We start from the raw sequence: 23,018 nt of genomic DNA, 5'->3' as shown, positions 1-23,018 counted from the left end.
TGAGCACTAAACTGGTAGCACAAGAGATGTTAAAAAGTTATGTGATGGCCCATTATATGAAAAAGATGACCTAGAATTACAGTCTAAACACAGAGTTGACTAAAAAGGACAAGAACAGCCTACTAATAGGGATGTATGAGCCAGCTCACTTCGAGCCGGGCTCGACATCGAACCAGTCCGGTTCAGGTGCTCTGAGTCCGAACCAGACCGGCCCTCAGTTCTAAGAACCGGTTTGTAGACCAGCTCGGGTATACTTGTAAAGGGGGCACCCCGAATCTTAATGGTAAAGGCAAGCGGGGGAGGGGTAGCAAGAGAAAGCGGCCTCCATCAGCCTCCATACCTTTAGAGGAGGCCGCGGCGGAGGGGGCAAAGAAGCATCGGAGGCAGTAGGAGCTCCTCTAAGCCCCCTGCTGGCCTCCCAAATGACAGCCCAGGCCTGAACCAGCTATGGCCTGGTTCAGGCCTCTGAACTTGCACAGAGGCCATTTTCGTGACCTTTGCACACGCAGAGAGACCATTTGTGTCACCACTGGCCAAAATGGTTCCATGCACATCCCTACCTACTAGAGCCTTTTCTCTTTGTGCCTGCTGGTCTTGGGAAGTAGTTTGAGAGGTGGGTTGCAAGGGATAAGGGGACTTGAAATGGGACTTGAGGGGCTGAAGGGTTAGGCCTGGTTTGTTTTACTTCATTCTCACCTTGGCCCCAAAAGGTGACACTTCACATCGGGTGAAAAGGGGTCAAAACGGCTCATAGTGGGCCGAACCCAAAATAGGTTGCTGAAACTTTTCACACTTAGCCAAGTGTGAAACTTTTCACTTTAGCCAAGGTCTAATAGGCTACTATTGTAAATGACATGTTTTTGCATTGATGAAACAGATTTGATAGCATCTCCACATGGCACTGAATGAAACAGCAGAATGAAATCTGACCTGTGAACTATTATTTCTGTCAATTGTAGCTTTTATCATCAAACCCCAGTCAAAATCCTCCACCTTAGTTTCCTTCGAAAATAGTTCCCCGTTCATGGTTACTGACTGTGGAAACATGAGCTAGTAGTAGGAAGAAGAAAAAAACGTGATTAACAGATCCTTTCTTTGGATTAACAAAGGACATCTTTTTTAATTTAGAAAAATGGTGATGAAGAGGAGATGTGAGAGAGGTTTATCAAATTATGCATGGTGTGGAGAGAGTCAGCAGGGAGAAATGTTTCCCTCTCTCAGAACACTAGAACCAGGAGTCGTCCCATGAAACTGATTGCCAGGAAATTTGAGACTGACAAAAGTAAGTACTTTTTCCACACAGCACATAATTAATCAGTGGAATTATCTGCCCTGGGAAGTGGTGATGGCCACCAGCTTGTATGGCTATAAAAGGGGCTTGGATAAATTCACGGAGGACAGGTCTATCAGCGGCTGCTAGTCTTTATGGCACTAGGCTATTCAGGCTCAGAGGTAGGATGCTCTGAATACCAGTTGCAGGGGAGCATGAACAGGAGAGGGGGCATGCCTTAATCTCCTGTTTGTGGGCTTCTCATTGGCATCTGTTAGGCCACTGTGGGAAACAGAATCCTGGACTAGGTGGGTCTTGGGCCTGATCCAGCAGGGTTGTTCTTATGTTCTAACCTTTCATGTTCACATAGAAGAGCTTATGTGCATACAGTGTGCTTACAACTGTATGTTCACTGAAATCCCTTTCCCAGCTACTATACATCTGAATGCGCGGAGGTGGCATAATCTTCCTCCTCCCTCCATAAATACAATATATGCATGGAAGGAAGGTGTCAATGGATCTGTTCTGACTAATTACACACATCTTTGAGGGCCCTGCTAACCAAAAGTGACGCCTTTTAAAAGGGTGGCTCTCTGTCCCCATCCAGCCCAGCATAGCATCCCTGACACTGCTTCTGTTTCATTTTAGATTGGGAGGCCCTTGGGGACAAGGACTTGTTTCTTTGGCAATGCAAAAAATATTGAAAGTAGGCTAAAAAGAGGGAAAGAGAGAGAAATGTAAAGTGGAACCTTCCTCAACATTCAATACCTGGAATGAATGAGTCATCTCCACCTGTCCTAGATGATGGGAACTGGCCCCACTGGATTTGTTCTGGTACTTGCCTAGGATGCTGAGTACATCTTTCTTATTGATCTTCAAGGTTGCTTCAACCTCACATTTAGCCTGTGGGTTGGAATTTTGGGTTGGAATTTTGGCCAGATCAGAAAATAAAATAAAATAAAATAAAATAAAATAAAATAAAATCCAGCCAAGCCAGGTCCCCCATTGAAGGGGGCAAAATTGAACATGCCCAGTCTGGTTCAACTCTGGCTCAGATTTGAACTGAACCGGGCAAACCAGTTTTGTGCATATCCCCTACGGACCTGGTTGGCCGCAGGATGCTGGCCTACATTGTACTGTTTTTTATGCTTGTGTTTTTAATTTATTATTATTATTTAATCAGATCTGTTTTTATACTTTTTAGCCCAATATTTTAATGTGCCTTTTTTATAATCGTGTTTTTACATTTTATTGTGAGCCGCCTTGAGATTTTCTTAATGAAAGGCGGGGTATAAATTTAACAAATAAACAAATAAATAAACACATGGCCCTCTGGCCTGATCCAGCTGGGTTCTTCTTATGTTTCCACCTCCTCCTCAAACTTACTTACACTGCTGAGATTCCGAGTAGTTGCGCAAGCGTCTACGTTTTGCGGGAAAATCTCGCTGTTGTAAGGATGAGTCAACCCAGCACAGATCTGGAACCGGGGGGAAACAAGACGCAGTGAAGAGCTGCAAGCGACTCATTTCATAACTGCATCACTACTGAGGTTGCAGGGGAAATCTTTCCTGCAGTGTCACTTACATGTGGATTTTCAGCCTCATAACCAAGCGTGAGAGTTTGAACTGACTCTTCCAGACCATTGATCAAAACTTTGGTTTCCAAGAAATAATGCTTCTCCTTTTTGTTCACAGTAAAGGTTTCTTGGAGAAGGAAGCTTTGTGGAATGGGCAGTTTAAATGGATGCCTGGGATATAAGGAAACAATTTTATTGATTGATTTATTGCATATTCAATATATATATCCAATTTTCGCATATTCTTCCCCTGCTTTTCTCTGCCTACATTTCCCTCCTTTTCCTTTGCTGTCTCGGTCCCCCGAGCTCAGTATTGCCTGGCAGTGGCTTCTCCAAGGTTTCAGGCAGGAGTCTTTCCCAGCCCTTCCTGGAGATGCTGCCAGGGATTGAACCTGGGACCTTCAAAGTGCAATGCAGATGCTCTACCACTGAGTACTGGTCCTTCCTCCGAGTGCTAAGTGAGGAATTTTATTTGATTATTTTGCAGCTGTTTTTCATTGACAGAGAAAATACCTGTTCATTCTGCTTACGCAAAGTGATAAAATGGCAGAGGGAGTTACAATACCTGAAGTGGAGGGTCCCACATTTTTGGTACAGCATCTTCTCCTTCCTCACTTCTTCTATCTGAGCCTGAAGCTGTAGCACAACCGGCAGAGTCTTGTGGTCTGTCCACAAAACCCCCACAGAGACATTTGTCTTTTTAGGCTGTGATTGGAAAAGTGGCATCATTGGGATGTCCAAGCAATATTACGAACAAGGAGAAAAATTAAGAAAATACAAGATTATTGCATACAAAATAGGGGTGTGCATAGAACCGGTTTGGCTGGTTTGGTTTGAATCCAAACCAGATTCAAACCGACCTGGCTCAGTCTGCTTCCGTATCTGCCCGAATTGGGTCTGGTCCGACTATCGAACTGGACCGAACCGGTTTGGAGGATATACTTTTAAAGGGGAATGCAGTGAGGAGTCCTCTTTACAAGTACAGGAGGTGGGGGACTCTTTCAGGGGTAAGGGGCAGCTAGATGGGGGTGGCGAGTGAGTAAGTAAGCTGCTAACATGGCTGGTGTGACTGGTGGCACTGCCGCTCACCCTCCCAGAGGTGCCAAGCAGCACGTTCCCCCCCCCCCTTTTATCAAACCACCAACTCAGTGCTGGCTCAGTTCTGGTCTCCACGTGCAGAAGCCATTTGTGTGGCCAGGTAAGCAGCTTTCTTGCTCCCCGCCCGCTCCCAGCCCCATTATTGTACCGAACAGATTCACACAAACTGGGCCTGGTTCGGTTCCATCATGGACCGAATCATCCCCAGTTTGGTCTGCAATCGAACCAATGAACTGGCCCCAGTTTGAGGTGAACCGGTTCGGCGCAAACCAGTTCGGCACGAACCATTCATGCACACCCCTAATACAAAACAAAGGAGATGAAAAATGCAAATCCTAACCATTACAGTTAGAAAATAGTTCATCTGTTTCCAAAAGAGCTGGAAATAAGGACTCCCATAACCGAAAGCCCTGTGGGCAAGAGGGGGGCAGTTTCATGAACATGTTAAGGAAAAAACCCTTCAGGGGAAAGGCAATCCTTGCAAAGTTTGCAAGAGTCAGCTCTGTCCCAAAGAGCTCAGAAGCGGAGCCCTAATTGGGCAGACAGGTTCAAATAACTCACGCCACCCAGCTCCTGAGAGCCGACTGGCTTACCCCTCTCCACTTCTCCCGAGCTCCAGTCAGCCCCACTCCCAGCCAGCTTCATTATCGGCTGGGTGTTTTCTTCATTCCCCCCTCGCTGGGGAAAGAACAAAGAAAACACTCAGCTAACAACAACGGTAGCTGGGAAATGAGCTCCCGACTGGCCTTGCAGGTCCTTCTGGGTGCCACATGTGGGGTGTGTGGCTGCCACATGCAAGGGGCCACCGGAGAGAGGAACAAACACAAGCCCAGTCTCCCTTAGCTATGCACCTGAGCATCTTGCCACCCTGCTGATGTTCCAACAGCCTGCCACCTGAGGCAATTGCCTCACCACGCCTCATGAAAGGGCATCTCGATGACCTTTCAGTATGACTTTTCCCCAGGGTAATGTCTGGTCATGGTCTTGACCAAGGCTTTGTCAGCATGGTGGTTCAGGCATTCTGAAGAGCGACATCACACAGCCTAGAAAGGTCAACCTGTACATCTCGCCATCTTACCGCCTCCAGGTGGAAGTAAGCAGCTGTCATATTACATTCATGCTTTGCAGATTTTATCTTGAAATGAAGAAACTTGGCCTGTTCCCTGTTTTCCACGTGAATCTCATTCTTGACCAGCTGGTTCCATATAGACACCACTTCACTTTGGCTGTGCAGAAAATCTCTTTCAAGACGATTGCTTGTGACTGCCTGGGAGTTAAATTATGCATTTTAGATCCCTCATTCTTTCTACCACAGAACACTCAGATACCCCCAGATACCTGGGAGGCAAGAAGGATATTTACAAATGACAAGCATCTGGAATAAAAAGGAGCAGATACATCGAGTGATTCATAGAACTGGTTGGAAGATCTAAACCCTAAAGAGTAAAGCGGAAGTGAACCCTGTCTTGACTGACAGGCTGGTTACCCCCAGGGCTCAGCCAATCAGTACACCAGGTGGGTGGGACCTAGGGAACCATGAGGAGGAAGAGAAGGCTTCCTTTGTTAGAAGCAGCTATGCTGCAGGTAAGAGAGGGTCAGGAGGAAGGCTCAGTGAGGAGCAATGGAGTTTTGCTATCTAATGGTCAAAAGCTAGCCTGGAGAATTCTCTCATGGAAGGACCTCTGTAGATCCTTGAGAGACAGGATTGCAGGAAGCATGACTCTCATCAGGTGTTCGGTGAGTTTGCAAGGAAAGGGGGATTCAGCCTAGGGAGCAGTTTGATAGTCAGATTTTGTGTCAGAAACTTATATTTTTTTCTGTGTGCTCTGTATATCCCTGAATGTGCTCTATTGTTTACCTGTAACGCAACTAAACTAAGAAAAGCTGAGTCTGCACCCATCCAACTAGCATGCTGTAAAAGACTCTGTAAGCTTTTAAAGATACAATCAATCAATCAATCTTTAATATTTACAGTCAAAGACCAGCACATTTTAAATATACTTTTATGTTTTCTTATATCCATGTTCTTTGCAACTGGGTAACCACAGTTTTTAAAGTATGCTGCCCCAATATCATCTGGGGTGCTTTTTGAAGTATTCTTGTAACCTACTGAGTATTTTTGCCTGTAACTAAAAGCTGAGAGAGCCTCAGATGGAAGCTGTCTGTAGTATTTTGAATAAAGTTTTTTTACTTTCTGTTCTTTACATTTTACAAGCTTCTCTGAGTGGATTTTTAACTCAGGGAAAGGGGGCTTTTCCTCTGGTGCAACACGCCTCATTATGTTCAGCAAATTGACCAGTTTTCTCACCGCATGTAAGCTTGCACGTAGAAGGTTTTTGTACTTTTCCAATAGTAAGAGAAAGAGAGTTTCCCTGGAATTTCACCGAAGACCAGGGGACATTAAAATGTTGATAATTGGGTGTGGTGGCAGCGTATAAACTACTAGGAATACAGGAAACTTTCGGAAAGTTTTTGTTCTGAAAGCATGGAGGGGATGATTCAGCATTTTCCTTCCCCTCACGTGGGCTTGCTTGGTAATCTGCTATACTGCTGTGTCAGCCCCTCCCAATTGCCGTGTCGCATTTATCGAGCCAGGGCTGGTCAAAGCCATATTCTGGCTTTCCAATTCCGGGTGCCTTATTTGCATATTATGTAAATTGGCTTGAAAATAATTTTTGAGTAGAATAGTCACTGCACGTCCATAACTCTGCTTCTACAAGGGCTAGAGCTTAGCTTTTTGTTTTTTTAATGAAAGCTGAAATCCGGGCAAATCTGGGTGGGCTATGCAATCTGTGTGAGATGCTAAAAACCTGGGTGAAACCTGGAATTTTGGGGGGCATAGCAACTCTATTTTGAATGGGAGATGACGTGCGAGCACAGCAAAATATTCCCCTTGGGGATGGGGCCGTTCTGGGAAACTAAGTCTGACTCAGTAGAAGGTAGCTTCCTATGTTCCTAATCTTGCTTTTATCTAACCCACAATTAAATATTGGGAGTGTTTGCAGCTCCTGAACTAAGGTAGGAGAAGATTAGCCTGGCTTTTATGATATCTAGTTTTAATGTGATCTAGTTTTAACTGTAATTGTATTAATCTGTTTTTAAATGGTTTTTGATTTTGTTATGTATCTTATGTGCCACTCTGAGCCACTATAGGAAGGGTGGTATATAACTCAAATAAATAAATAAATAAATAAATAAATAAATAAATAGATTTTGTACCATAATAATGATAATGAGGATAACCCCAGTTCATAAATACCCTGCTCAGTGGTACACCACACATGGTCATGGAATCTACAATAGCAGATGGTGAAAAAACATGGAGGTCCACCAAGGCAAGGATTACAAACCCTGACTGACTGAGCTGAGAGACACCTTTAGTGGTGATTCTCTTATATTTAGCAGGAGGAGAGCAACTGGCCCTATCCATCCCCAGCATAGCATCCCTCCAGTGGCTGTTGCTGGTGTCTACCTTATGTTTCTTTTTAGATTGTGAGCCCTTTGGGGACAGGGGATCATCTTATGTATGTATTATTTTTTTCAGTGTAAACTGCTTTGAGAACTTTGGTTGAAAAGCGGTATATAAATATTCATAGTAGTAGTAGTAGTAGTAGTAGTACATAAGAACATAAGAACAGACCTGCTGGATCAGGCCCAAAGCTGCCCATCTAGTCCAGCATCCTGTTTCACACAGTGGCCTACTAGATGCCTCTGAGAAACCCACAGGCAAGAGGTATGTGCATGCCCTCTCTCCTGTTGTTGCTCCCCTCCAACTGGTATATAGTACAAAGCAACTAACCCGCAGGTAGGTAGTAGTCGGCGTATGGATCCGAATCCGCGCTTCCTTTTCGTTATCTTTGTTTTTACAGAAGATTTCCACCACCAGGCCTTTGACAATGAGGGCTTTCCCAGTCGTAAACTCCACAGTAGATAAATAAGCAGACCGCTGGGGTTGCTGTAATTTGTGAGCTATGTACAGATACAGCCAGGGTGTGTCCATGTTGAAGGTGCCTACAAAGAAAGGAAACAGTGTGGATCCATTGATCGATGGGGCCCACTGGCTGGATGATGGCTCCCTCTTATAGCTCCCAGGAACTTAGCTAGGGGAGTGAGGGCCTGTATTCTCTCCTCTGCCAGCTAGACAGTACGGTGGGGGGGGGGGGGAGAAGTGGGGGGGCTGGCCAGAGAGTTGGCCTCTGCTGAGTCAAACCATTTGTTCATCTAGCCCAGTATTGTCTACACAGACTGGCAGCAGCTTCTCCAAGGTTGCAGGCAGGAGTCTCTCTCAGCCCTGTCTTGGAGATGCTGCCAGGGAGGGAACTTCAAACCTAGATGCTCTTCCCAGAGTGGCTCCATCCCCGGAGGGGAATATCTTACAGTGCTCACAAATCTAGTCTCCCATTCAGATGCAACCAGGGCAGACTCTGCTTAGCAAAGGGGACAATTCTTGCTTGCTACCACAAGACCAGCTCTCCTCTCCTAATATAAAGTGGTGGTTCTGTGGAATGTGGGAGAACATATCCTAAAAAATGATCTTAACTTCTGTGGAAAGAACTTTGTGTGCAGTTGCACAGACACAACTCCGCAAGAATATACATTTTCACCATAGATGACTGCCATTTGGATAACCATTGTTTTATATGCAAGTCGGTGCAGATTGATTAATAAATTGATTCAAACTCAAAAAATAAAATGAAAACTAAATTGATTCAAACTCAAAAATAAATTGATTAAAACATTCAGGAAGGGAATGACAACCTTACGTCTTTCTTCATTTTAGCAGGTCAGAATTTTGCAGAAACCTTCACATCCCCACCCAGCTGCTTTTCAGACTGGAAAACGGAGACGTCTTGGGGGCTGAGCGTACCTTCCCATTTCTTCAGATGATACCTGGACATATCCTTCCACTGCAGTTCGGCCACAAATGGCATATAGTTGGTATACTGCACCTTAAAGCTGGTGCTGCTTTCCACGTAACTCATTGTGGAATGTGTGTGCTGGAACTGAGTCCTGTAATCCACTTGCTTTTCAAGCACTTGAACTGTAAACTTAGAAAACAAAAAGCTGGATTTCATATGGAAGAAAATTTCTTGAGCAGCATCCAGACTAATGCAACCCTTCTATCAGAACAGGCAATGGTTTTTCCCCTCTTCCACTCTTCTCTCTGCTGCCCCAGATGCTCTTCTAAAATATGTCCCTCAGGGACCCTCAGGGACATATATTGGGGGCAGCAGATGTATGCACATACACAAATCTATGTCCCTCCCCTCAAGCACCATGATTGTAGTGGTGTGCAGAAAACCAACAAACATGGTTCGGTTCAAATTCGAATCAATTCAAACTGAACCATGTTTGGATGAACTGGTTCAATCAAACTGACCGGCTGCTCCACTCTGTTCAATCAAACCGGTTCAGCGGTTCCGGCAAGACTTGTAAAGGGGAATCTGGTGAGGAGTGAACCTCTGAACCAGTTTGGCACTGAACTGTCCGTGCACACCTACTTGATTGGAAGAGAGATGAAACAATTGCAGCATGCTTGGAACAATGAGGCATTGAAACAGAGATGTCTGATGTCAATCACATCACTGCTCTCTCTCGCCCTCCATTATTTTCCATATATAGCTCATCATATATAGCTCATCACTAGATTCGACCTCAAGCAAGTTTTGTGACATCATCAGTAACAGAGAGAACCATATAAACCGCCGCCCGACCATCAGATTGAGTTTGATACAGTCTGATACAGAAAGTATCGTATCAGGTGCTGCTGCTGTTAGCAATTTTGCATCCAGAATGCTATGATTAAAATGTTGCCTATAGGGACTGTATTGAATCGGATCCGATTATTGTTCTGATCCGATGCAGAGCTCCCATCAATGAGCATAGGAAGCACAGGACAGTGGTGGAATCCTTGGGGAGGGTGTTCCATTGTTCCCATATTGCAAGTGGAGCAGGTGGGAGGTGAAGGCTGAAAGCAAGTAGCTTGCTTAAGTGAGAACATAAGACCAGCCCTGCTGGATCAGCCCATCTAGTCCAGCATCCTGTTTCCCACAGTGGCCCACCAGATGCCACTGGAAGCCTACAGGCAGGAGTTGAGGGCATGCCCTCCCTCCTGCTGTTGCTCCTTGCAACCGGTACATGACAGAGAGATGTTTTAATGGCAACCAGGGCATTGCTAGTTACTTAAAAGAGCCAGGGTCCGGACTCACAGCCCATTTATGATAACTAACCCCCAAGAATAATTATGCATGTTCTTTAAAGTCTCTAATATTATAATACAGCATCCACAAAGGTGGAAGCACAGAGAGCTAGGTGAGGCCAGGAGGTACTGTCTCTTATGCTCTGCGTGGTCGCCTCCACTGCTGCAATTCCTTTCCGGAAGAAGTCATGGAGGAGGGAGGTGGCCGACGAGATTCGGGGCTCTGAGGCATTCACTGGGGGTCCGTGCCCCATGGACCACCCCCTAATAACATCCCTGATGGAAACCATGCCATTGCTAGCAGCATTCATCTTGTATTACCTCCATGAAATAGCTTGCCAGAGATGCGTAAGAATTATTCTTAAACGTCTGGCTGATCAACACTCTTCTTTTGTTGTTGATTTCATCCCAGTGTTTTCCATAGTTCACCTCCAGTTTGGAGTAAAGTTGAGGTGCAGATTCTTCGTGATGCAAACTGACCTGCAGAAAAGAAACTCCTATCCTTATGGTTATTGTTGCTAATATTATGATTCCATTTTCTTTTAAATAGTTCAAGTTTCTTACCCAGAGCTCCAGCAGGGATCTAAGATCCCAATTCACTTTCTGCAAAGAATATCAATTCCCCTCCCCAGAAAATTTATGGTTATATTTTACAGCAAACATGTAAAATGGCAGCCTTTCGAGGTTTATTCTAACATGTAGCTGGAAACATTTTGTCCGGTGCAAACAAAAATTGTGCAGCAGACACTAAGTTTTTGTTAAACTTCAGAGTTTAATAAGAAAGTTGGTGGGTTTAAAAAAAGAAAAGAAACGGAGGAGAAAAAGGAAAAAGAAACAGAATACAGGAGAGTCTCGTTATTTGCAGGTTCTCCGTTCACAGACTCTGGCATTCGCGGGCAGGTCATAGGGAACTGGTTTCAATTTCCACAGAGGTAAATTCCAGATATTTTTAGCTACTTCTGGTTCCTGAGAGGCCAGAAGTGACTTCCAGTGTCACTCCTGGTGTCATTTCTGCAAGGAGTGTAGCTATAATTGAGTGGATGGGTTCAAAGAATCCAGGGGTACTGGGGGGCTTCTGAGGGGCCCCCCAGTACCCCCTCCCTATTTTCTTAATTATTTCTCTCATTCTGAGGGCATGCCAGGGAGAGGGGCAAACAGATGGCCAGCGCGCATGTGCGGCGGCCTCCAAAATGGCCACTGCCAGCGCACAGAAGTCTAGAATAGGCCAAAAATGGCCCAAAATAAGCCGTTTGAGACCATGGGAGGCTGGTGAGGGACGGGAGACCACAGGAGACTCCTCCACAGGTGCAGAAGCACCCCTGCCTGCCCGCTCGTCTGCGGGGAGAGTGGGCTTAGCCCGCTCTTCCCACAGTTTTAACAAAAGCGGGTCTCACGGATCGTGAGACCCGCCTCACAGTCGTGCATGCACACCCCTAGTAGAAGGCAAAGAGAGCAAGGCTGCACATAGACGTAAGACAAAATATGCTTAAGAGAAGTGAGGAAAAGTCATACTGGAAATCTGATTTCAGTGCCGTTAACCAGGATTCACAACTCTACAGGTGAGCAGATCAAAGTCTTTACCTTATGATTATATGCTAGAATCTGAGTGCAGTAAAGTTCATGTTCCAGATCCAGTCTGTAGGTATCATGTGGGCCGTTTCCCACTTTTAACATCTGACCCATGTTGCATTCATGCTGAAGGTTTTTTGCATCTCCTGCTCCAGGTGAAACATGTGTGCACAGGACGGAAAATGCCAAGTTTGAAAAATGGAATTATTCAGCGTTTGCAGCACTAAGATGTAACCAATACTGACAATACGGGACTCACACGTTATCTGAAGATTGACAGAGGCAATCCCACACCCCCTCTACAGGATCCCCAACTGGGGCAAACATCCAAACAACAAAACACAAAAGATTACTAGATATAATATAACAGTGGCTGTCCTACGTTTTAGCAGAGGGAGAGCAACTGTCTCTGTTCAGCCCAGCATATTAGCTTCCCCCCACACCCCACCCACAGTGGCTGTTGCTTGAGTTGTCACTTGTTTTTGTCTTCGTTAGATAACCAGAATTTAACCAGGAGAGATGACAATAAGCTTCCCCAGATGGGCGGTTTTGCTGCAGCAGCAGGAAGTGCTTCAGGTTAAGCCATTTTGAGCACTTAACCAAAGTGCTACTTTTCCCGGATGCATATAATGTGCAGTCACTGCAGCTCGTCAGGAGCAAAGCTGAATAATGCCATTGGCTGTACGTGTAGCTGTAAATGCTTCCCTTGCATGAACTCCGCCCAAGCCTAAGTGTAGTGGGGCTCTGTTCATCCACCCTTTGGAAAAGCTCTGGGATTGAATCCTAGTTATCTATCCAGCTTAAATGTTGGTTATCCAGAGCAATCTGGCCAGGATGGTCCTGAAATTCTGGATTCACACAATCAGCTCCTCTGGGCTCAGTAATCCTGATTAACTTTTTAACCAGGATACTTGTGATTGTGTGAACCCAGCCCTAGAGCATGAAGGTGTTTTAGTACAGAAGAATAACTGAGTACCAAACAATCCATATTTAACTCTCAGGGCATTTGACCATAGATGTCCTCGTTGTTGCAGAAGCCCAATGACATGAGACCCAAGAACGCCCGGAATGTGGGTTTCTCCTTCCAATGAGTACTGCCTCAGCTTATCCTCGTTCTTTTTCTCCAAACAGACTACAGAAACAAGAGGAAACATCACAACTGATCAGTACCATAAACATAGGAACATAGAAAGCTACCTCCTACCAAGTCAGATAATTGGTCCATCTAGCTCAGGATTGTCTACAGACTGGCAGTAGCTTCTCCAAGGTTACAGGCAGGAGTCTCTCCCAGCCCTGTTTGCAGATGCCAGGGAGGGAACATGGAATCTTCTGCATGCGATCGTGCACAGAGGTGCACCTAGGTAATTTTGGAGCCTGGAGCTAGCAGCCTTTGGAGGCCCTCCTCCCTTTCAAATTAAGCACTATCATGCTCCGCCAGGTGACCACACCACCCAGGACAGACTAAAGAGGATTTGGGGGGCCCCTGGGGCTGTGGAGGCCTTGGAACTTGGCCCAGAAATTCAGGGGTAAGAGTGCCTCTGAGCATGCAGATGCTCAGAGCAGACCCACCCCCTAAGGGGAATATCTCACAGTGCTCACATATAGTCTCCCATTCAAATGCAAATCAGGGTGGACTCTGCTTAGCAAAGGGGGAAATTCATGCTTGCTACCACAAGACCAGATCGCCTCCCTTTTTCAGTTAAAGATATTAACTATTTTGTGTAGAAGGTGCCCAGAACCCAAGCCTGCAGAAACAGCCAAGAGTTTAGTTTAAGTGGAGGAGCTGCAATTTCACATAACTTCAACACTACTTCAAAAAATTTAGGTGTGACACAATGATTCTCCAGCTTGGGTCCCCAAAGGAAGGTTCTGGAGATGTCCCTGGCCTCAGCAACCGAGAAGTAATTTTTCACCACAGCATATAATTTTAATCGATGGGATTCTCTGTCACAGGATCCAGTGGATGCATCCATACCAGCTTGGATGGCTTTAAAAGGGGCATGGACAACTCCACGGAAGCCAGGTCTTCGAATCTTGATGGCTATAGGCTACCTGAGGCTCAGAGGCAGGAGGCCTCTGAATGCCAGTTGCTGGGAAGCAACAGCAGGAGAGAGGGCATGCCTTCATCTCTCGCCTGCAATGGTGGCACCAGAAAAAAAGGAGGGGCACAGAAGTGGCAAAGTAGCTCCCCATGGCCCTGTTTGGGAGTAAGACTGGCCCAGATCAGAGCAACTCTCCCTGCCTTTAAAAGGCAGGGAGAACCACTCCTGGCCATGCTGCCAATGCAGCGTGGGCCGATCTTACTCTCAAATGGGGCCATGCGGCCTCATTTGGCAGCTAAACCATGCCCCAGCATCTGACGTCAGATATGGGGGTGTGGCTAAACACTCCCTGTGTCTGTTGTCAGGTGCAGGGGGCGGGGCTAGGGGGGCTGCTGCCGTGGCCGAACCCGGACCACCGCTGACCTCCCTCCTCCCATGACAACACCCATCATCCGAGCCACAATGGCCAATGGGTCTGCAATACCTGAGAAGGATCCAATGGATGGTAGTCACCATGCACCCTGTGAGGAAGTAGATGGAGCCCACCAGAATTCTGGCTCCACCCTTTCACCAACTCTGTGGTCCCTGAAAAAAGTCACACACAGACCCATGTCTCAATATGGAACCCAGTGAGCCTGTGGCAAATTCTTACCCGAAAGGAAAGCTGCATCCTTCAGTAAGTTGATCAAGGATATTGAAAGTGCCATTTTCTTGCCAGGTTGCTTTGTGACGTTTCCAGAAAGAATGATGGGACTCCCACTTTTTCGCAGCTTTGCTTCCAGTTGGGTTGTGTATCTCTGTTCTCCGCTTACAGTCTGCAGATCTGTTTTAACCTGTACCGATATATTTTATTCATTCATTCATCAGATTTATATACCACTCTTTTCCAAAAATGGCTCAGGGCAGTTTACAACAAAATAAAAACAATTAAAACCAGTTATCAATTAAAATCAAAACTATAAAAACAGAATAAAACCAATTAAACATTCAAACAGTTTAAAGCCCCGGAAGACCAGGGCAATTTTAAAACAATTTAAAACAGTTTACAACAATTTAAAAACCCTGGAAGGCCACGCAAAACAGATAGGTTTTAAAGGCTCTGCTGAAAGACAATAATGAACTCAAATTATGGATTTCTGCCGGGAGTGCATTCCACAGTGCAGAAGCAGCTACAGAGAAGGCCTGCCTCTGAGTCGCCACCAGACACACCGGTGGTAACTGGAGACAGTCCTCCTCAGATGACCTTAATGTGCTGTGGGGATCTATCTCTCTAAGATAACTCGGACCTAAGCCGTTTAGGGCTTTAAAGGTAATAACCAGCACTTTGTATTTTGCCTGGAAACGTATCGGCAGCCAGTGTAACTGTTGCAAGACAAGCATAATATGGTATCTCCAGGTTACCCCAGAGACCAATCTGGCTGCCGCATTTTGAACTAACTGAAATTTCCGAACTACGTACAAAGGCAGCCCCATGTAGAGTGCATTGCAATGTCAAGCCTGGAGGTTACCAGCTGATACACCACTGTTTTGAGGTCATCCTCTTCAAGGAATGGGCGCAACTGTCGAATCAGCCAAAGCTGATAGAAAGCACTCTTGGCCATGGCCTCCACCTGAGATATCAGGGTGAGGCCTGGGTCCAGGAGTACTCCCAAGCTGCTCACCTGCTCTTTCTGGGGGAGTGTAACCCCATCCGGGCACAGAAAGATCTAACTCACCCTTTGAAGTAAGTTAGACTGAGAGAGAAGTGACTGGCCCAGAGTCACCCAGCAAATATCATAGCTGAATGGGGATTTGAACTCGGGTCTCTCCGGTCCTAGTCCAGCGCTCTAACCACTACACCATGCTGTCTCTCCATATATTATGGCCCTCAAAATGAAGGACTCTGCACAATCAGGTTGTACAGCTCTATGGCCCTGTGAAAATGGCATCATCCTGTTCCTTTCTGTGTACCACGTTAATAAAATATTTTGGTTCTGTAATCAGATGAGGACACCTACCTTAACATAATAGGCATCTTTGTCATCTAGGATCATTTCCAAGTGTCCGACACGTGAGTTTCTTGAGGCTTCAATTTTTCCTGACAGATATAGAAATGGACACAGAGAGCTTAATTTTTGTTGCTTCGACTCTAGGCCAGTGATAGCCACATGCTAAAGAGCTGGACATCAAATCTATCCAGCCTATCCATTATTTGCACTACTTGTTCCCTCAGCCCAGAATGGAGCTGCAGCCCAGTGGTCTGCCTTTAAAAAACCGCTGATGCTGCTTTGGCTACATGAGACCACATTTTACCTATATTAAAAGACCGACACTGGCTACCAATATGTTTCCGGGCAAAATATAAAGTACCTATAAAGCCCTATACAGCTTAGACCCAGGGTATTTAAGAGAATGCCTTTTCCATTATGAGTCCTGACACCTATTGAGATCATCTGCCTACTGAGAGGTCCATCTGCCGTTGCTACCAGTTCATCCATTGGCTACTCAGGGGCGGGCCTTCGCTGTTGCTGTCCTGATTGGGCAAAGGCTAGGAGTCCCTGAGCAATGAGGACTTCCTTGAGGGTGTGACTGCCCCACTCTTGGACTGGACCACAAATTCCCCTATCTTTTTGGATGTCAGAGCAATCTGGAATTTCTGGAGCACCCGAACAACCTTCCCCAAATCTACAATTAACAAAAAGCCTCTTGCTAATGTCACCAGATGGGTTTGGACTGGAGCTCGAGCCCCTCAAAAGCTCTTACCATTCATCTGGATTTTTTTCATGGGCTGAATAAATTCAATTCTGAATGTCTTCTGGGGGATGTTAAAATACAAGTCAACAGCAACATCTCTTTTGAGTTCTGATTGTGGAGTCCCAATAAAGAAATGGAAGCCCGCTTCATTTGGGATCCAAGAGCCTTTCTAGGGAAGAGAGAGTGAGATTACATCAAACTGACATGAACTGACATGACTGTGTCCCAATTTGGAGATTTGGACAATGAGGAGTCTGTGAAGTGGTTGGAATCCTCATCACAAATGTCTTCTTGCATGAGGCTAGCTGTCCGGTCCAATACATTGTTGCATAGGAACATAGGAAGCAGCCATATACTGAGAAATACCATAGATCCATCTCGCTCAGTATTGTCTTCACAGACTGGCAGCGCAGAGGCGTATCTAGGGAAAATAGTGCCTAGTGCAAGTACTGAAATTGCACCCCCTATCCAAACATCTGACACCCACCTTTCAGATAACTTTAACATAATATCAACTGAAAAATACAAGTCAAGCTCGTTAATCTTTTAATATTTCAAAAACTATTTAGCAGTGGACATAGCCAAACCAAAAAATGCTGGAAAACTACAAATTTCAGTATGCTGGGGTTCATGAAATACCCAAATACTATGTGGAGGTGTACTTGGAAAACTAAACAGAAGTGCCTGTCTAATTCTCTACTATGCATTGTAGCATCACTATTACATAAGTTTTAAAAATCAGTGGAGAATTTGACTTTTCCCAGATACTCTGAAAATAATTAAAGGATACGCAGAGTAAACTGTGTCACTGCTTGGAACATATTCTAGTATTTCAGAAAGACAGTTAAAATGAGAGAAAGAGAGCAAGAAACTCCCAGTGGGCCTTAATACTAAGGATTTCACACTGATTCAAAGACAAACTCACCATTAATATTATTGACATCACATTTAACTAACTTATCATAAGAAGCAAAGTAAGAGCAAATGAATACAATCCTAGCTCATAAGCTTCAGCTCAGTATTCACAAGCCCTGATTCTCTGTACATAGTGCCAATCTGAATATGTGTACAGTGACTTATATTATATTAAATTTATTTTTTTAACCTGTAGCCCCTTTGGGGGGCTTCCTAAATGCCGTGGGGGGGGTCTACAAAGGTTCCCCCTCCCCCGCTGGCCTCTAGGGCCTCACAGGGACCATTTGAGCATGTGCAGTGGCCATTTTTTAAAATAATGTTTTTCAAAAAAAATGGCAGCTGGAAACAAAATGACCAGGCATGGCCTAGGGCCTCACAGAGGCCGTTTGAGCATATGCTGTGGCCATTTTGTTTTTGTTGGCCTTTAAAAAAAAATAATTTTAAGAAATGGCGTCCCCTTCAAGTGGCGCCCGGGGCACGTGCCCTGCCTGCCCCACCCTAGATACGCCCCTGTGGCAGCGGCTTCTCCAAGGTTGCAGGCAGGAATCTCTCCCAGCCAAATCTTGGAGAAGCTAGGGAGGGAACTTGGAACCTAGATGCTCTTCCCAGAGTGGCAGCTTCCTATGTTCACAGATTGTTTGAACAATAGGGAACAAACCTGAGAAATATAATTATATGCTGCTTTCAATAAGTATTGGTGTAAGCTCCTGTCCTTCTTCGCCAATGTCATGGCTACTTTTATTGGTCCGTGGAATGGGAAGATGAAAAATCCAGTAGTATCCTCATTCGGGTAAGAAATCTCAGAGCACAACTGCCAGCCAAACATCTTGGATACTAGTGAAAAGGGGGGGAAAGGGGGTGGGATGAGAATTTCGTCTGGTTAGTGAAAATATTGACCGACATGATGTACAGGGTAATGCCCGCTTTCCTGATTGGCTGGCACTATTGAGCATGTGGAAGCCAGGCTGGCAGCATTACACAAGAGCACCATTGTGCAACTACTTAAAGCAGTGTGCATGCACTTCTGCAAAGGAAATTACTTTGGAAGCAATGTACACTCTGTGTGTGTTGTTTCCAATGTACAAGGCACTGTGCAGTGGAGGGACACTGTTCTTAGTTGTGCAGTTGCGGACTTGTACAGCACCACCAGGGCTGTCTTCCACATGTGCAGTAATGCCAGCCGGCCCGGAATTTGTCAGTGGCAAATACAAATGCTCAGGGAGAGACAGGAAAGGTATACTGTGATCAAGGACCTCTGAGCTTTTCAACTTCTATCAGTGCTGGGGGTAGGTGTTCTCTCACAACCAATTTTTTGATAGACTTGTGCAAGGATGATATTCTCGAGAAAGCCTACTCCAAATTCATTGCAGTCAAATTTGTTTCAACCAAATGTTCTTACTTTAAAAAAAACACACATTTTTAAAAGTCAGCATAATTCAGACATGGATTTCCCCCCCTCTCCAACAATGCTAGAACCAGGGGTCATCCAATGGAACTGATTGGCAGGAGATTTAGGATGGACGAAAGGAAGTACTTTTTCCACACAGCACTTTGTTAATCTGTGGAACTCTCTTCCACAGGATGTGATGGTGGACTGGCTTGGATGGCTTTGAAAGGAGATTGTAAAAATCCATGGAGGATAAGCCAATCAAGGTCTACTAGTCTGGATGGCTATAGGTTGCCTCCAGGCTCAGAGGCAGGGGGCCTCCAAATAGAGGAGGTCCCAGGTTCAATCCCTGGCATAAAGCTGGGAGAGATTCCTGCCTGAAGCCTTGGAGAGCTTCTGCCAGTCAGTGCAGGCAATACTGCGCTAGATGGAGCCATGGTCTGACTCAGTATAAGGCAGCTTCCTATGTTGGGCATAAAGCCATAGTTCAGTGGCAGAGTGTCTGCTTTGTTTACAGGAGGTTTCAGGTTCAATATCTGGCCTCTGCAGGCAGTGCTGGGAAAGATCCCTGTCTTTCCCAGCCCTACCTGGAGAGATGCGGCCAGCCAGTGGAAACAATGCTCAGCTAGATGGACCAACGGTCGGACTGGGTAGAAGGCAGTTTCCTAGGTGCCTGCCAGACCCAACTTAGTTATTCCACACACCTTACCTCCCTCATTTGTGCATGATTTCATTTCGACATGGCCAGGGAAATGATCAACAGGTTCCCTTCCATCCACGGTCATTACGTACAGTTGGGAGCTGTAATAAAGAAGTGAAGGCAGTCATTGCAACGCAGTTTGTTAAGCAGCTTTTAGCATTTAAAAATATACATATATCACTGGACTGGCTTCCTTCTGTTTCTAGCCAGTGCTTGCTTGCTTGCTTCAAAAAAAAAAAAAGAGAGAGAGGCTGCGTTGGGTCCTTCCCCAAGTGACGTGTTTGGGCTGGAAGCATTTTTTAAGCTAAGTAGGCTGTGGTTACAGTTTCTTAGCAGTGCTGGGAAAGCACTATGAGCAGCAACAGATACCCTCTCTTTTATAGTATTCCTTCCCATTTTCTAGAGATTTATAACCCTCTGCATTAAAAAAAAATTTTTTTTAAAAAAGCTCCAGGCCTGGCCCCTGATGTCAATTAACAATGCAATCCCATCAATCCTGGCAACGAAGCCAAGAGGTCGTCTCTTTTACTGTGGTCTCTTATATTTGCTCTGGTGGGGAGGGGGGCTGTCCCTTTTCTGCCCATTACAGCAGCTGTCCAAGGGCTATTTTATTCTATTTATTATTTATACTTTTATACTATAAATATTAAATAAATAAATTATACCTTTGCCCAAAGACCCCAGGGTGGAAAACAAGAAAAACAGTCATAAAACTTCAATAAAAGTACACTGCTAAAACAAAAATCGCAGCTACATTACAAAGAAAGCCAGGGAGATGCCTGTTTTAAAAGGGTGGTCTTCAGATTTCTCCAACAGGCCAGGAGAGAGAGAGCCATGTGAATCCCAACCATGGGTGAGTCCCACAGCCTGGGGCAATCAATGAAAAGGCCCTGTCCTGTGTGCTTGACAAATGGAGCCTCAGTCGGTGTCAGCACGTGGAGTGGAGTCCTCCCAGCCCATCTAGTCAGGCTTTGGTTCTCTCTGTCTCTCTCTCTCTCTCTCTCTCTCTCTCTCTCTCTCTCTCTCTCTCTCTCTCTCTCTCTCTCTCTCCTGCCCCCTTAAAAGTGAAGATTGGTGGGTTCAGACATCACGACCAGTCTTGGTTGATTCTAACCTACTTGCTTCAGAGAACCCAAGATTTGAAACTCACTCCAACCCTCAGATTCAGATCTTGGGTTCACAGAAGCAAATACTACTACCACTACTACTATGAATATTTATAAACCGCTTAGCAACAAAAATTATCAAAGCAGTTGAGAGAGAGAGAGATAGTTCTCTGTCCCCAAAGGGCTCACAAGCTAAAGCAGACACCAGCAACAGCATTAGAATTAACACAGGTTCAGTGACATCTGAACCAGCCCTATCTCAGGTAGCAGTGCTGAGAAATCCTTCGGACCCGTGATACTAAAGAACCACTGCTAATCATTCTAACCACAGCATTCAAATGCAGAACTTGCATGGTTAAGGAATTTTCCCCCAATGGTTTATCATATCCTAGAAAATGAGCACTGATCAGGGATGACCAACCTGAGGCTTTAAAGCTGTCATTAGAGTACAGCTCCAATCATCCCAAGTCGCAGCGGCCAACAGCCAGGGATTACTGGAACTGAAGTCCAATGCCCAGATTGGCCCACCTTTAGGCATGCAAATTCCCAATAGGTTTTACCTGAAATACACCATTTCCATAGAGTCTTCAGGAGTATTCAAAAAGACCTTAAACTCTTTCCCCCTTTTCACCTGGATCCCTCCATCAAGGCCAGTTGACGACCTGATTCCGCTGGCCCAGGTCAAACCACTTGTCCCCAGCATGCCTACCGTTCCCATCTGGGCAGAAATCTGAAGGTTAGCACTGTGAAATAAAGGGCACAGAAAGACAGATTCCATTATCTCTCTATCTCTCCAGCGAGCTCTCCAGCTATCTATCATATTTTTATATCAGTCAATTTAAGGGTGGTTTACAATTTAATCAAACAATAACTAAAACCTAGAAATCATGTAAGAAAGCATTAAAATTACCATAAATAAAACTTTACAAATACAAACAATATTTATATACCACTTTTCAACAAAGGTTCCCAAAGCGGTTTACATAGAGACGTTGAAATAAATAAATAAATAAAGATGGCTCCCTGTCCCCAAAGGGCTTACAATCTAAAAAAGAAACATAAGATAGACACCAGATCCACCAATTCAGCCAGAGAGTACAATTTCTGTGAAAATCAAACCTTTGGAACAGCCCTGCATCAAAAGCATCCATTTTTTTAAAAAGCCAGATTTATACCTTGGCTTGATGTAGCCGTTGATGAAGAAATGGTTCCGTTGCTTGAAGTCCATATTGCCTTTGATGGTCACGTTGACTGCTGCCGAGATGTTTAGAGCCAGAAGGACTGGCAGTCCCGAGATGGCTGGGAACAGCAGCTCTTCCCTTCCCAGACTCAGCCTTTTATTAAACTGGACTTCTTGGCCCTGTTGGAGATGGATGAGCAGCCATCAAGGCAAGGGCGTAACTACTATTGGGCAAGGGGAGACATTTATCTCGGGGCCCGCTGCCTTGAGGGGCCTCCCCAAGAGGTGAGTCACAAGATCATTGTCCCCGGCTCCCCATCTATCTAGCTCATGGTATCTTAGCATCTATCTAGCTAAGCAGCATAACCATTCTTACCTCTAGTGTTTCTAGTGTGTTCTAGGCATTAAAAGTAGCACAAATATATAATATTAAATGTATATCACTATATATTGTGAAGTGTGTGTGTGTGTATTCAGTGAAATGTATTTCCAGGTAGCATAATTATGAAATATCAGACTTAAATCCTTGTATTAGTTGGTTCTGCTGTTATTTACACCTTGTTGTAACTAGTTGGGATAGTTAGAAGAGAGATCGGGCCAGGAGAAGGAGAGGAAAGCAGTGGGGGGTGCATTTAAAAATCTCGTCTCTGGGCCCACTCCAACCTTGCTACGCCCCTGCATCAAGGGGCTTTGTCATGAAGCTGACCCTGCAGGCATCTTTGCCAGGGGTAGATGCAGAGAGTTTGTGGGATGAGGAAGCGGAGCAGAGTGGGCTCTGGAACACTTGGAGCGGCTGCCTCAGCCACCTCCTGAGGAGTCCTTGTCCTCCACATCCAAGGACTCCCTCGAGTGTCAACCCTCTGCAGCAGCAGAGACACTCTCCCTTACCATAAAGGCCCGCACCTGTAGAATAGGTCTCTTCCCCTTTAAATTTCAGCAGCTCCTGGAGAGGAGGGGTGGAGCCTGGTGCAGGAGTCTGGGCGCAGGACTTTTTAAGGCAGGGCTTCACAACTTTGGGCCTCCAGCTGTTTCTGAACTACAGCTCCCATCATCTCCAGCCAAAGTGGCCAATAGTCAGATACGATGGGAGCTGTAGTCCAACATCTGCAGGAAGGCTGAAATAGTGCAGCCCTGATTTAAGACCTCAGTCTGAGAGAGCTGCTGCTGAAGCAACATGCAGTTCTCCTGAGGGGGTGCTTAGGACCCCGCCTGGGAGCTCTCTAACCCCTGATCACTAGTAGTG

General features: G+C 45.4%; 1 protein-coding gene across 1 annotated transcript in view; it reads right to left on the bottom strand.

Moving 5' to 3' along the window:
- Window positions 1-23,018, bottom strand: part of LOC128336575 (uncharacterized) — a 90,613-nt gene that overhangs the window by 43,040 nt on the left and 24,555 nt on the right. Inside the window, exons 17-33 of the mRNA XM_053276452.1 lie at window positions 21,771-21,955; window positions 21,156-21,338; window positions 19,499-19,590; window positions 18,061-18,236; window positions 16,497-16,656; window positions 15,752-15,831; window positions 14,407-14,587; window positions 12,689-12,844; window positions 11,725-11,858; window positions 10,465-10,623; window positions 8,812-8,992; window positions 7,744-7,955; window positions 4,538-4,622; window positions 3,412-3,511; window positions 2,855-3,017; window positions 2,661-2,747; window positions 2,039-2,173 (exon numbers count right to left, since the gene is read on the bottom strand). Coding sequence (XP_053132427.1) covers window positions 2,039-2,173; window positions 2,661-2,747; window positions 2,855-3,017; window positions 3,412-3,511; window positions 4,538-4,622; window positions 7,744-7,955; window positions 8,812-8,992; window positions 10,465-10,623; window positions 11,725-11,858; window positions 12,689-12,844; window positions 14,407-14,587; window positions 15,752-15,831; window positions 16,497-16,656; window positions 18,061-18,236; window positions 19,499-19,590; window positions 21,156-21,338; window positions 21,771-21,955 — 2,469 coding nt within the window. The remainder of the gene's footprint in view (window positions 1-2,038; window positions 2,174-2,660; window positions 2,748-2,854; window positions 3,018-3,411; window positions 3,512-4,537; window positions 4,623-7,743; window positions 7,956-8,811; window positions 8,993-10,464; window positions 10,624-11,724; window positions 11,859-12,688; window positions 12,845-14,406; window positions 14,588-15,751; window positions 15,832-16,496; window positions 16,657-18,060; window positions 18,237-19,498; window positions 19,591-21,155; window positions 21,339-21,770; window positions 21,956-23,018) is intronic.

Source organism: Hemicordylus capensis, chromosome 13 (assembly GCF_027244095.1).
Source record: "Hemicordylus capensis ecotype Gifberg chromosome 13, rHemCap1.1.pri, whole genome shotgun sequence".
NCBI classification, from domain to species: Eukaryota; Metazoa; Chordata; class Lepidosauria; order Squamata; family Cordylidae; genus Hemicordylus; species Hemicordylus capensis.
Note: the sequence above shows the minus strand (reverse complement) of the source record. Positions and strands in the feature narration are given on the sequence as shown.